General features: G+C 38.3%; 1 protein-coding gene across 8 annotated transcripts in view; it reads right to left on the minus strand.

Annotated features, from left to right (window-relative positions):
• The window catches only part of WDR27 (WD repeat domain 27), a 212773-nt gene that overhangs the window by 142174 nt on the left and 54949 nt on the right, over nt 1–15650 (minus strand). For all 8 annotated transcript variants that reach the window (XM_075924675.2, XM_075924672.2, XM_075924676.2 and 5 more), the window contains exons 17-19: nt 15321–15410; nt 5742–5863; nt 3817–3950 (exon numbers count right to left, since the gene is read on the minus strand). In XM_075924675.2, the coding sequence (XP_075780790.2) occupies nt 3817–3950; nt 5742–5863; nt 15321–15410 (346 nt within the window). The remainder of the gene's footprint in view (nt 1–3816; nt 3951–5741; nt 5864–15320; nt 15411–15650) is intronic.

Genomic DNA, 15650 nt, shown 5'->3' on the forward strand with positions numbered 1-15650 from the left:
TGGCCCAGTAAAAAGATATTATCACAGCCACCTTGTTAATCTAATACAGCTTCATATTTTATAATGTCAGAGTACATTAATTATTAGGCACATACTAATACTATGAATAAGTGTTAAAAGAACTGATATTCAATCAATAGTTCATAGTCATTTAAATAGCATTTTTATCTCAGTTTGAGCTCCTTACATACGGTTGATTCCCTAGGGAAATTCTATGTAAGGCAAGGGAAGTAAACAATTCCCTCCCCACCCTAAGAGGATACATGAAAACACCTAAAAAACAAAAGGACTTTAACAACAGAGGTGGAGGAGAACTGCTGGCTCAGGTCAGAAAGGATATCTCTGGCCTGAGGACTTTATTTGAAATATGAACTAGCATGAGAAATTATGATTAGCGTATTAAAATTAATTTGTGTGTTTTGCTTTGTTTTATTTTCTTTGATAACTTACATTGTTCTGTCTGCTAACTCTTATGACCACTCAAATCCTACCGTTTATATTTAAGTTATTTTTGTTTATTAATAATCCAAGTGTAAATAATTGTTACTGAGGAAGGGGACAAACAATTGTGAATATCTCTCTTTCTTTGATAAAGGGGGTGAACACTTTATGAGCTTGCTCTGTATAAAACTTCATACAGAGTAAGAAGAATTTATCTGGAGTCTGATCCCATTGGGGCTGTGCATCTGTTTGCTCTGGCAAGTCCCTATGGCTGAGCCTTCTCAGAGCTGAGCTGATCTCAGTGCCTATATTACTCTGCTGTGGGTTGTGACCACAACTCTGTGCCATTGCTGGAGGAGACCAGAAGAACAGGGTGGTGGGACACTCTCACAAGACAGGTTGGCAGGCTTAGTGGTATTTCAGCACATCAAGTGACATCTCAAGGGGATCTCTGTGACCAAATTCATCATACCCATGTTTGGAAGACCCCACAGAATGGGGAAAGAATTAAGATTGTTATTATTATTTATTACTGTATTGTCTTTACCTCTAAAAATTGAGAGAAATCATTGGCCATCAAGATTGCATTGCCATGCTCTTCTAATTAAAAGATTAAAGCATTCTTTATGGTTCCTTCTAGACTCTTCTTGAATCTGTTCCAACAAGCATTTTTCCAAATGCAGAGCATGGGGTAAGAGTTGTGAGAAACAAAAGAAATGACATTATGCTTTATAAAAGTAAAAGTGCTAAGAAATGGACTGGAGGGAAGTCACAAAGAAAATGTCAAAGCAAATTAAACTTTTTCAAAATACTTATTTTTAATAACAACAGATCCTCAGAAAAACACCTTACATTATTCTATGTCAACAATTTCATGTTTGTTGTTTTAGCATTACTGATTATAACACAAAGGAATGCTGTTGGAGTTGGCATTGATTTGTTAAGTGATACTGATTTAATGAATACCTGCAGCATCAAGAGGAAAATTTCTGAACAAAAATAGAGATATCTAGAAACTGTATGGTTATCTTACAATATAATTGCTTTGTAGAGTGTAAGTCCATGAAATATTAAGAAAGTCAAACCATGAAACAAGCTTAAAATTGGAAAATACAGCTTTAGTAATTTGGATCTGAAACATCAGAATTAGAATTTTTATAGCATCTTGTTCTAGGACCAAAAACTGACTTACAAATGTAGATAAGGAGTACTACCCCCGCTGTACAGAAAGGAAAACCAAGGCACAGAACATTTAAGTTACTCACCTGAGGTCATGCAATTGATCAGTGGCAAAAAACTCAAGTTTCCTTATTTCTCATTTCCTACTATAATGACTAGAAGAGCATGCTGCAAGGTAAACACTGCAGAATGTGAGATGTTTTTAATGTAGCTTCTGAGATCTTGTGGAACTTTGAGGAAAATAAATTTACTCTCAAGGATAAAAGTATTCTTTATTTCATTGTCTGTTTTACATTAACTTTAATCATTCTTGGCATTTGAAGTCCTTGGTTCCTAATACTGTGTAAAAAGATGCAACTACACTTTCCATTCAAAGACAACTGGCAGCAAGTCTAAATTCATACAAATACGGTTCATAGCAATCTCCAAAAAAGAGAGAAGATAGAATTACTATTATTCTGGCCACTCCTAAAACTGATGGAAAGTAGGGAATCACAAGTGCTTAGGAACTGAGTGCTAAATTCTAAGCAAACATCTATATTTTGACAACGGAGATTAATTTCTATTTTGAACAATCTACTGTTTGAAGTCAGACTAGATCACCTAATGGTATCTTCCAACTTTAAGATCTGTGAATTTAATGTCTATTTTCAAAGAAAAGTATTTTTATATATAAAAACCTTTTAAAAATTAAAAGGTAATTGTTAATTGATCTTTGTTTTGGTCATGTACATTACAGTTTTAGAGTTTGAATGTACCTTTACAAGCCCTAGGCCTCAATTCAGGAAAGCATTCCTGTTTAAGGGCACATTTACACAGCAGGGCTAAAGCTGAAATAAGCTATGCAACTTCAGCTACGTCAAATGCATAGCTTAAGTCGAAATAGCGTACTTTAGCTTTTGGCACTGTCTATACAGCAGGAAGTTCAAGAAAGAACACTCTTCCTCTGACTTTCCTTACTCCTCGTAAAATGAGGGCAATAGGAATCAGAGTAAGAAGTCCTCCAGCTTGACATTATTTTGACATTATGTCGAAATAACTGCTTGTAGTGTAGACACGGACTGTTATTCTGAAATAACATGCTGTATAGAAATAGCCCAAGAGAACACCTAAGCACATATGTTAAGTTCCACTGAAGATAATGGGATGAACTTAAACACATTTACTATGCTTTCCTGAACTGAAGTCACAGGGCCAAAGAAGCTATGGTAGTTTTTCCCAATTTAAAAACTGAAGTGCTTACTCTTATGGCTTATTAACTCATAGTTGTAAGCCCTATATCCACACTCTTTCCCCCTCAATTGTTTCCTTCCCCTTCCTCAAAATCTGTAGTGCCAATATAAAACAAATTATCTTAAAGCCCATTTTAAAAAAAGCTCTACTGTTTGCCTAAACTGTTTTTCAAACTTAAAAAAGTAGAAATGAAATGGCAGCATAAAAATATAAAGATTAAAGATAAAATTTTAGCATTATACAGATACACACAAATATTGCTGTGAACTAGCAATAGTGAAATGAAAACAGAAGATAAGAAGGGTGTGATGTTTCAGTTGTAAATTAAAAGACTAACAGGCATTTCAGTTAGTGGCATTTCAACATAATTGGGTCAGGCTAAGTGAAAGAATGACCAGTAACAGGGGGAAGACTTGGGAAAAGAACTCAGAGAGAGGAAGCAAGAACTAAAAAAAAAACAGATTATGGGAGGAGGAGTAGGTGGATATAGTAGAACAGACCTAAAGCAGAATGAAGGAAATCCATGAAGAATTTTCAAGACCAGGAAAACAATATTTGAATTGTACGTGGTGACAGAAAGCCAGTGAAAGCAATGGAAGTGATACGGTTTCATTTGCCAAAGCAGGAAAGAAATCTGGCTACCTCTGAAGTTCAGAAAGTATTTAAGAAGACCATAAAGAATTTGGTTGCAATAACTGTAAGAACTAATTAAGCCATGAATACATATTTCAGCAGAGGCTACCAAATGTCAGGAGCAGCTTCAGGCAGTTAATGAAAATAGTAGTTGTGAATTTTTCCTCTGATAATGTATTCTTGAACAAAAAAAAACTTTGGGATAGGATTTATTTTCATTTTATGATGCCTGGACAAAGATATATGTAAGATTACATTTGTTAAAATAATTCAGAAAGGACCTACTGATAGACTACTTCTACTGTTACATTAATGTAAATGTTTACCCACCGTTTTTGGTCATCCTTGCTCATATCAAGATAGCAATTTAACAGATGAAATTCAGCTCCACAACACAGCAATATAAATGTATCTATGTAATAAAACTGTGCAAAGCGTACAGATTTATGGAACATCTCCTTGCCCTGAAATGCAAGGTGAATAATTATGACTAGAAACTATATAATATATACTACATATTTTTCATGGAAATTTATAGCATTAAGATATAATAAGTTAACTCGGTAAATATATGCCCTTTTTATTCTCAATACTTACTGATCCCAATGCCTACTTTTTTTAATTTAAATTAACTGGAACCAGTTTAGCAACATATGTAGTTAGTTAAATCTAATATAACCTGGTTTAACTTATTAAACTTCCATTTTTTAAACAGGAATTCAGGGACAGATTGAAGTTAGAACATGGTATGATTGACTGGAGGCATTAAAAGTATGAAGAATTATAAAGTACAGTGATTAAAGCAAAAACTTTCCAAAGTTTTGGGTGCCTCAGTTTTTGTATAACTTGAGACAAATGGGGCCTGAACTGCAAAGGTGTTATGAACCCATAGGTCTCATAGGTGTCAGCCAGAATTATGAGGACTCAGCAACTCAAAGTCACACAACAGGCCAACTCTTGTAAATTTATAGTGAGAGACATGATTTCTAAAGTAAAATTAAGCCTCATTCATGATTTCTCAATACAACTCTCAAATGTCTGGGGGAAATAATCCTGACATTTGAGAATTCCATTTTGAGGTCATAAGCGAGGCTTAATTTTACTTAGGAGTCATGTCTCTCACTATAAATTTACATGACACCTAGGCTATGTCTACACTACAGAGGTTTTTTTTGGAAAAATGACCATTTTGCTGAAAAAACTTCACTTACGTCCACACTGCAATTGCATTTAAAAAAAAATGGAAAGAACAAAGGGGGTTTTCCAACATTGGTAAACCTCTTTCTACAAGGAAGAAACCTTTTTTCCAAAAGAGCTCTTTTGGAAAAAGGTGTGTGTGGAAGGGGAAGAGGAAGTTCTTTCGAAAGAAGAGGAAAGAGGAAAAAGCACAGGTGTCCTGATGGCCACTCCATCCATAGTAATCACAGCTTAAATGTGAGATAGCATTCATTCAGTGGATGCTACCTTTCGAAAAAGCAAATCGCTTTTTCGAAGGACTTTGGTAGTGTGGACTCTCTCTTTTGGAAAAAGTTTTTTCGGAAGATCTCTTCCAGAAAAGCTTCTTCCGAAAGAAGCCTGAAGTCTAGACATAGCCCTACTCTGGGTAGCTGTTCCCTTGCCAGCCTGAGAAGTGGGAGAGGGGACCAATACTCCACCCCCAAGCCTGGGGAGAGCGAAGAGCCCCTAAGAGGAACAGAGATGAGGTTGGGAGGGCTGAACCATGGCTGAGAGTGAGGTTTGGGGCTGATGTGAGGAGGGGCTGTGTTGATTGTGGGTTCTTGCAGATGGGATGAGTGCTTGGAGGTGATAATGGGGACTGGAGAACTAAAGTGAGGGGGAGACAAATTGAGAGGGTTTACTTAGGTGGGAACAGAACTGATGAGGGACTGGATTAACTGCTGGGTAATAGATGGAAAGATATCAGGGTGAGAGTTCCTGCAAGCAGGGGCTAAAATCACCTTATCCAGTACATGTGGGATAGTGGGCTACCCTAATTGTCACATCTATAGACCTTGGAGATGGGTGGGGAAAGTTCCAAAAATCCACAGACTAACATAGAAACACAATACAAACTTTTAAAATACCTCATGATTTTGGGAGGGATCTGACTCGTGATTTTTGTTCTCTTGAAACTGGCAATACGGAGTCAAGCACAGTGTCCCATAAGCTGGGCTTCCAAAGAAAGGGAGTTTTGGTACTGATGAAATACAGGATAGGACCTACTACGTGTCTAACTGACATGAGTTTCTCATTACCAGAAATAGGGCAGGTTCTCTACTGCGGACTGACCAGATCCTTAATGTTCTGTCTTCTGATGCAGAAACTAACCACTTCTTGTCATGACTCCAGCCGACAGAGTTAATTGCACCATCATGACCTAACAAAAATAAAAATGAAAATATCAGACAATCTATTTCTCACATTAATCCAGACACAACCATGCTTATGTGATATAATTATTCAGCATTTTAAAAATGCCTTTTATACATAGGTTTCAAAGAATTTGATTTTTTGGGTGGACATTTTTCTCTCCACCCAAAAACAGATGAAAAATGTCTTTCATTAATAATCAAAATTTACAATCATAGAATACTTGAACTAGAAGAGACCTCGAAAGGTCATCAAGTCCAGTCCCCTACCCTCATGGCAGGACCAAGATCATCCCTGATAGATAAACCAGTAAAATGTTTTTAAATATCTTCAATGATGGAGATTCCACAACCTTCTTAGGCAATTTATTCCAATGTTTAACCACGCTTACAGTTAGGAAGTTTTTCCTAATGTTCGACCTACATATTTTTTCTCCCCCCTCCTTGTAACAGCTTTTTAGGTACTTGAAAACTGCTATCATGTCCTCTCTTAGGCTATGTTTACACTACAGATTTTTTTTGGAGAAATGGCCCTTTTTCCGAAAAAAATCAGAGCGTCCACACCCCAAGCGCATTTTTATGCAAAAAAAATTGAAAGAACAGAGGGGTTTTTCGGTGTTGGTATTCTTCATTCTACGAGGAAAAACATCTTTTTGCAAAAGAGCTCTTTCACAAAAAGGTGTATGTGGACAGGGAAGAGGAGTTTTTTAAGCAGAAGTAGGAAAGAAGAAAAAGCACAGGTGCCCTGGTGGCCATTCTGTGCAAAGCAATCAGAGCTTACTTTCGAGAGAGCATTCATGCAGCATGGACGCTCTCTTTCACAAAAGTGCTTCACTTTTTCAATGTGCTTTTGCAGTATGGACGCACTCTTGAGCAATAAATTTTTGCAGAAGATCACTTCCAATAAAAGCTTCTTTCGCAAGAAGCCTGCAGACTAGACGTAGCCTCAGTCTTCTCTTTTCCAAACTAAATAAACATAGTTATTTTCATCTTCCCTCATGGGTCATGTTATCTAGACCTTTAATAATTTTTGTTGCTCATCTCTGGACCCTCTTCAATTTCTCTGCATCTTTCCTGAAATGTGGTGCCCAGAACTAGACACAATACTCCAACTGAGGCCTAATCAGTGCAGAGTAGATTGGAAGAATTACTTCCTGTGTTTTTCTTACAACACTCCTGTTAATGCATCCCAGACTCATGTTGGATTTTTTTGCAACAGTGTCACACTGGATACGTCTATACTACACAGTTCTGTGTCCAGGAAAGGCATTTGCTATTCCACTTTTTTTGCGGAAGAGCAAATGTGTTCTTTCGAAAGCCCCTGTATTCCTCATTCCACGAGGAATAAGGGGGTTTCCGAAAGAGGGTTTTTTCCCAACATTTGGCCCAGTCTAGATGGGCCAAATATTGGAAAAGACTCTTACAACAAACAAATCGGAAAAAGCTACACAAAATGCAGAACACATTATGCATAGCTTTTTCTGAAAAAAAGCGACACGGTAGACCTAGCCACTGTTAGCGCTCATTTAGCTTGTGGTCCACTATAACCCCTAGCTCCTTTTCTGCAGTACTCCTTCCTAGTCACTTCCCATTTTGTATATTTGAAACTGACTGTTCCTTTCTAAACGGAGGACTTCAAATTTGTCCTTATTAAATTCCTTTCTGTTTACCTCAGACCATTTCTCTAGTTTGTCTAGACCGTTCTGAATTATGTCCCTGTCCTACAAAGCACTTGCAACCCCTCCCAGGCTTGGTATTATCTGCAAACTTAATAACTATATTCTCTATGCCATTGTCTAAATCATTGATGAAGATATTGAAAGAATCAGTCCCAATACTGCCCCTACAATGTTAAAAAGTATAATAAAAGTATTAAATGTGCACATTTTCCTGCCAATACTATCAGGAAATTAGTGAGAAAATGCTATAAAATAATGTTTTATTCCTGATATTGTTACATATTTGATTTTTATACAGTCATTTTTATTTATGCTAATTTTGAAATACTATCTGAGTATTCTTAAATTCCTGCACTATCAATTTGAGTTAATTAGTACTAAATTCTTCTAAGTGAAAGTTAGTGTCCACTAAAAGTAACAAAAAAATACAGATCAAATCCATTCAAGCTTTTCTATATGTTAGCCAAAGTGCAGCATTTGGCATTCTTTACTGATGCGATGATTAATTAAACAGAGCAGAGTTTTAGCCCACAGAAAGACTTGATTATTGTACCAGTTTGATTGTTTATCTTTTAAAGATCTAAAGACTTCTTTTGCATTTAAAAAAAATGCCATTGGGACTTTCAAAAAGCTCATAAAGGTAATTTGTCTTGGAACATAAAATACATTCTGTAGTTTGATTCAGTTTCTTCCAATAATTGTATTTGTTTCATTGAAAATTAGGTTTATGTTTTTAGCTCTTGATATTAAGTACATTTGTAGAAAATCCTCTCTGGCCACATAAATATGGATATGAAGCCAGGTATTATGAAGTAATTGTGGTGAGGCTGAGTCAACACTTTGCCATGTTATGTGAGGGTTGATTTAAAAAAAAAATAGGTCTTGCCTCAGACATTGGGATGTGCTTAAAAAGAAAAATGAAAATGAAAAACACTGTATTGACTCTAAATACACTATTGCCAATATGTACTTTTTCATAATATGTTGCTAAAAAGGAGACTGTACAGTTTGTTTGCTTAAAACAACCTGCTCAGATAGGTAATTTAGCAATGCATCAGACTAATACTAGTTAAATTGAATTACAAAGCTTCCCCAGAAAATAGAAGTGCAATATTTTTTTTTCAATTTCAGGTTTCTAAAATTAAAGAATACTATTCACTAATTTATCAGATTCTGTGACCTCGTACCCTTAGAACTCACCCCCATCCCCTGCAAAAGGTGGAACATCTCCAAACTTATGGTACTGGAATTAGAGTTTAAATAGTATGTTTAATTCACTGTATTGGATTCTTGCAGTTCCACTAGGATCTGTGAGAGTTTTGCTGATAAAAGGTCTCAGCCTAAAAAACTCTAAATCTAGGAGGTTTTTTCTTCCATTATCATTTAAGGTCTTCAGGATCTGAATCAAGCTCTCTTTTACAAAGTTATCCAAATAACGGAAAGCTAACTAAGAGGCAAAGGGCTTGCATTTTTAAAATGCTGTGCACCTCAATTTATGGAAGATGAATGTACAGGCAGTCCCCGACTTACGCGGATCCGACTTATGTCAGATACGCACTTACGAACGGGGCCTTTCGCGCCCCGGAACTCGCGGGCGGCGGGACCGCCCAGAGCGCAGCGGTCCCGCCACCGCGTCCTCCGGGGCGAGAAAAGCTGCTCCGGGTCTCCCTGGTGTGCTGGGGGGGACTCCCCAGCACAGCAGGGAGACCCGAGCAAAGCCGCACAGGCGGCGGGACCCCGCTGCCCGTGCGGCTTTGCTCCTTTGCCCCGGAGCAAAGCCGCACAGGCGGGGGACCCCGCCGCCTGTGCGGCTTTGCTCGGGACTCCCCCAGCACAGCAGGGAGACAGGAGCAAAGCCGCAGAGGCAGTGGGACCTCTGCGCCTCCGCGGCTTTGCTCGGGTCTCCCTGGTCTGCTGGGGGAGGAGGGGGGGGGGCAGCTAGTGCGCCCCCCCCCCCAGCAGACCAGGCTTTTGTTGCGGGATGCCTGGGGTAGAGCAGCTGGGGTGCTGCCGGGTTGGTCCTGCGGGGACCTACCCAGAAGTGCCCCAGCTGTTCTGTCCCAGGAGTCCAGATTCAGCCGCTGTTGAAACTGATCAGCAGCTGATTCCAGGAAAGCCGGGGGCAGAGCAACTCTGCCTAGGGCTTCCTGTAGTCAGCCGCTGCTCAGTTTCAGCAGCGGCTGAATCTGGAGCCAGTTCCGACTTACATACAAATTCAACTTAAGAACAAACCTATAGTCCCTATCTTGTACGTAACCCAGGGACTGCCTGTATAGGCTTTGGAACCTGATTATCAGAAGTACCGAGTGTTAAAAATTCCAGCTGAAGTCAACAGGGCTGTTAGGACACTTGAAAGGAGTATGTCAAGCAGGAAGAGTATCTATGACCTAAAACAACGTGGCATTTCAAGGTGGTTGTAAAATGGTTTAGGCACGCTTGCACTTGCCTCAGCCCTTGGAGTGTCAGACAAGCTTTGATGCTAAAGAACACAACCCACCACCATCACCAACACTAAGATCAACAACTACAAAATAATCATCCTATTAATTCACCTACAGATTACAGTATCCCTAAACCTAATTTTTTGAAATCAACAGAAAGGAGACTTTAGTAAAGAAATTTCCTTGAAGGTAAAACTCACATAGACAGACAACTCTACATCAAAATAAGGAACCATGGATAGTTATATGCATCCTATTTTAATGGAATTTGACCTGAAGGCAAAATATCTATTTAAATACTGGAATCTGGAAACCATTTCATAACTCTGAGAATACATAGGCTTTACAATGCTATAATTTTATATTTTTATTGCTGAGCAATTTGTTGTTATAACCACAACGAAATAAGTTACTTCCACTTTAGACACTTTAGCAGCAGCTGCTAACTATTTAGAAAAATATTTCAGAAAAAGAGATAGTTATTGATAGCAGATTGTCATTTACAATAGCTATAACCTATAATCAGCAAAACAGTCTATGAAAGAAGCATGTTTTTTCAGTTTGGTTTGAAGCTGTTAAAATAAGAATTAGTTATTATGAAAACAGCACTGAAAAATGAGTGAACTGATAACTTCTAATTTATAATACATTTTCCTACAAATAATTGTGTACAATTCAAAAGAAAACTTACATAAAAGGCAGTTATCCTGTTTGTTAATCTTATTTGCCTATAAGAAATTTATTCAATTTCAGCTGACATTTAAAGTTACTTTGGTGCCCTCTTGTGCATATTTATATAATTCAGTCAACTGCCATTCTGCCTGAAACAGATATTTATATTTCTTTAACTTGTGCTATTGTACTGTGGCAGCATGTAACAAGGAAAAAAACCTGTTGTTAAGGTGTTCAATGAGAAAGTGTACCGATATAACCTGGTTTATAAATTACAGTATTTAGATTGTAAACTCTTCAGGTTGGGGACTTATACCTTTTTCCTATAAGCTGTCTAATATATCTTGAATTTTGTTGTACTTCATTATTTATATAAAACTCAACATAATCATTAAGGTAGAGAGGGCATTTCCATTTTATGTGTGTATCACACTGCAATAACTTTCTTACCCAAAAGAATTATATTCCTTCAGTTAAAATAGTTAGTATTTATTCTTAGAACAAAAGGAGGCATTTTGTATTATTCAGGTTTTAAAACTGTGTGAAGTTCTATTTAAGTCCCTGAGTTATTGAATGAAACGTAAAGAAAATACAGTAGAACACGACTTCTATTTTCCAAAATTGGCAGGGTATATGACAAACCATAGGTAAATCTGTAGCTTGGAAAACTGCAGGAACTAAGCAGGACATTTGTATTTTCTGCTTTCTAGGTCACAGAACCCCACAGCAGAGTGAAGAAGAAGCCATCTGCTTTAGTAGTCTTCTCTCAGGGCTCCCCAATCCTGAGGCACATTGAATAGGATAATGGATGGCTTTGTAGAGTGACTGGCTTCAAAAGAGACATGCTACCTAAGAGCGGGGGCACCCTAAGCCTACTCTGAATAGGAATGTAGTACAACTACAGGCAATAAAAACAAGTTTAATGTAAACCAGGAGTTCTAGTTAACTGGATTTTATACAGTAGGGCTACGTCTACACTGGCCCCTTTTCCGAAAGGGGCATGCTAATTTTCAACTTCAGAATAGGGAAATCCGTGGGGGATTTAAATATCCCCCGCGGGATTTAAATAAAGATGTCCGCCGCTTTTTTCCGGCTTGGCCGGAAGTAGGAATAAGAGATCCTCCGGACTAGGGCTTTATTCCGGAGGATCGGGCCAGTCTAGACGCTTTTTTCCGGCTTTTCCCCAAGCCGGAAAAAAGCGGCGGACATCTTTATTTAAATCCCGCGGGGGATATTTAAATCCCCCGTGGATTTCCCTATTCTGAAGTTGAAAATTAGCATGCCCCTTTCGGAAAAGGGGCCAGTGTAGACGTAGCCTAGGGCTGTAATGCTCTCCCACAATGATGTAGTACAAAAAGATGTTTTTCAACAGTCAAAAAATATGTTGAGATGCTTTCTTGGCACTCAAATAACTTAAAGCTGCTGCTACATTTTTCTTATTTATTAATTAAAGTTCAGACTTGCCACAGGTTTACATTCTCAATGAGAATTAGGGCCTTTGACAAAAATGAAGCTGTAAATATATCAATCTAGCATTCTAAATAGCAGCATAGTTGTTTGAAAGTTCATAGGAAGTCAATATGGGATTTCCTGATATTCTGAAGATATACAGAACAAGCTACCTGAATGGAAGAAAGCACATACATCTGGTGCTATACAGTTGAACTATCTGATCTCAAACTATTATATTACAATAGTGCATTGATGCTCTAACCAGGGACCAGACCCTATTTTACTAGAGGCTTTGTAAACTTGTATGTAAGAGATGATTCCAGTACAAAAGGCATTTGTAGTCTATAGTAAATGATAAAAAACTGAGGTAAAGGACAGATACAGGTATAGGCCAGATGATAACAATAACAAGCACAAGCAATGAGGAGTGCTGTGGTACGTCAAAGACTCAAAAATGTATTTGGGCATAAGTTTTGATGGACTGAAAACCACTTCTGCCTAGTCATTATCAATATTCTGAATGAATCTTAAGAAAGGATTTGAAGACAGATAAGAATTACAAATCTTTTCAGGGTGTGTCATCTACACAGGCTGGAAAGAGATAAAGAGCACAAATATTTGTGGAAGAAGTGGCAGGTAATGAAGGCTGAGAATACTGATGGGGCAAAGACAGCTCTCAACAAAACAATAAAATAATAAGATAAGTCTCTTTTAAGGTGAGGACAAAAAACATATCTGATACAAATACCTTCTGTTAGAAACAACACCCCTCATCAAAGGTTCTTTTGTTTTTAATAAAAACTCTGGCACAACTATAATTACGGTGCACCTACCATTCCACTCTAAAAAAACATATGTTCCTGAAAAAGCTTTTAGGTGAGCATGAAGAGGGTTTATCTGGTGTACTCCAAAGTTTGGAAGCTATGTCTGCAATCTAGATTTAAAGAACAAATCTCTTTCCTCCTTTGTTTTATTGACAATGCTTATTTTTAAGAGAGTATACTATTAAAAATATTCCATAGTTTTTAGTATAACCACATATTATATAATCTTTAATTCAAAAGGGGATACCTTTTAACTTAAAAAAAAACCCACAAAAGCAGAATTATGCAAGTGAAAACTTAATGACTTTCCAACATGTCGGACATCACTCTGGAAGGTAAATCTTCTGATGTTGTCAATAGCTTTTGCTACTTGGGTTCCTGTTTACAGATTATATGGCCTTTATTGCCCACTGTGAATCTCCCCTGCTAAATCTCTTGGGTAGATTTTTTGTGTTGTGTAAGAACTTTGGGTTGACAATTAGTTTCAAGAAAACTGATATATACCAAAGGGTGAAAGAACCGATGTCTGATGTCACTCTGGAGAGTAAATCTCTTGGCATTGTTGACAGCTTTTACTACTAGGGTTCCATGATCAGCAGGAATCTTGAGTTTCAGACATAGTGGACTGACTAACAGAATTGGAAAAGGAACTACGAATTTCAGGCTATTACAGAAACAAGCATGGAATAAAAGCAAACTACCAGCTAAGGTGAAGATGTGAGTTTATGGGACCTGTATGCTGTCATCTTTATTTAATGGTTCAGAAATATGGACTACATATGTTAGGCACATCAAAGACTGACAGCCTCCATGAGATACCTGGACAAAATCAGGAAAATAACGTGAGAAGACAAAATACCAAACACAGAAGTGCTAGGGCACACAGTACTGACACACATAGAAACTACAGTAGAACATCAGAGTTATAGACACCTCAGGAATGGAGATTATCCATAACTCCGAAATGTCCATAACTCCAAACAAGACATTACCAACTTCAGCCACAGGGAGTCAGGGCTTCTGACCCATGGGAGCAACAGTCCTCAAGGCTTTAGATCTGGGGGAAACACAGGGGTTCGGTACTCCCTCTGGCTCTGCTCCTGGTTTTAGCTGAAGGGCTTGCACTGGAACTGAAACCGGTGCCCAAGTTGTAGCCGTGAAGCCTGGTACTCCCCACAGGTTAGAAGCCAGGAACAGAGCTGTGGGGCTGAAGCCCCAAATCCCAGCATCCCCTATAGGGCTGAAACTGTCAGTAGTTATCCTACCAAATGACCACAGTGAGGCAAGCAAGCACAGGGGACAGTTATACTCCCAAATGAGAAGAAGGGGGCAGCAAAGTGCCCCTGCTCTGGGAAGCAGCTACCAACTGGCCAGCATGACACCACTGCCCTGGAAGAGCATGCAGCAGAATGGCGCAACCATTGCCGACCTAAGCCAGGGCTAGAAGCAGCCAGTGGCGACCCCCACCCCCTACCTTGAGACTCCCCACCCTTTCCTGAGTCCCCCCACACCTCCCAATTCCCTGCCCTGCCTCCTGAACCACCATCCCCTGCCCTGACTCCTACAACCCCTTCCCTGAATCCCAAACCTAACTTCTGTACCTCCCCACACCTCCGGACCCCTGCCCTGAAGGACCTGGGTAAAGCATCTTTTTGTTTTATAATTAAACATGGCAAGTCTTATAATCCAACTCTAATTTTATAGTACAGTGCTTTAAAAAACTCTAAAATAATAATGATCTGTAAGATCAGTGACTCTTTAGTGATACAATTTTCCAACATCATTTTTCCATAAATCATTTATTTTAGATCTAATAAGGAAACACATTTTTAAAAATGGCTAAATCCACATCCATTACATAATTCCACAATAAAATGCTGATCCAGCTGTATGACATTATGTAAATTATAAAGTTTACTGTTGTTTTCAATGTTAGGACCTGATCATGCAAACTTTTAGGTTTTTCCTCTAAAAAGACTTATTTACAGTGTGTAAAATTAAGCATGGGCATAAATCTTAAGCAGAACTGGAACTTTCTTCATGTGAATAGTCCCTTTTGATTTTAAAGGACTACCCCTGATAAGCAAGGGTCTGCAGGTTCCAGCCTATCACTATCCAAATTCATCACATTCAACTTTTTGGTATAAGCAGTCATCTGACAAAAACATTTCTATTATTTACATTCTTAGTGATCTGAGGAACTCTGGAAAAACAGAAACCAACTCAATCCTGGAACCATGTTAACAAGAGGTACAATTGTTATAGCATTACCTCAGAAGTAGTAGGGTTTTTTTTGAAATTCTTCATATACTGACAACAGTGAAATCTTAATTAATTTATAATTTTAATAAACTGAAAACCATATATTGCTCCATATAAATTAAACAAAAAATTTACCTGAAAAAACAGCTGGTGTTCCTGTTAGGTTGGAATTGAATACCAGTAACGATTTGTCAGCTAAGCCACAAGCTAACAGCTCTCCATCCCCTGTAAAAAGATTTGCTACAGGTTTATGGGTTGTGAGGAGTGTGTATCTAATATCTCATGGAGGGATGAGTTAATCGTTAAGGGTATGTCTACACTACCCCGCTAGTTCGAACTAGCGGGGTAATGTAGGCATACCGCACTTGCAAATGAAGCCCGAGATTTGAATTTCCCGGGCTTCATTTGCATAAGCGGGGCTCCGCCATTTTTAAATCCCCGCTCGTTCGAACACTGTGCCGCGCG

This window comes from Pelodiscus sinensis, chromosome 3, assembly GCF_052426305.1.
Source record: "Pelodiscus sinensis isolate ZL-2025 chromosome 3, ASM5242630v1, whole genome shotgun sequence".
NCBI lineage: Eukaryota > Metazoa > Chordata > Testudines > Trionychidae > Pelodiscus > Pelodiscus sinensis.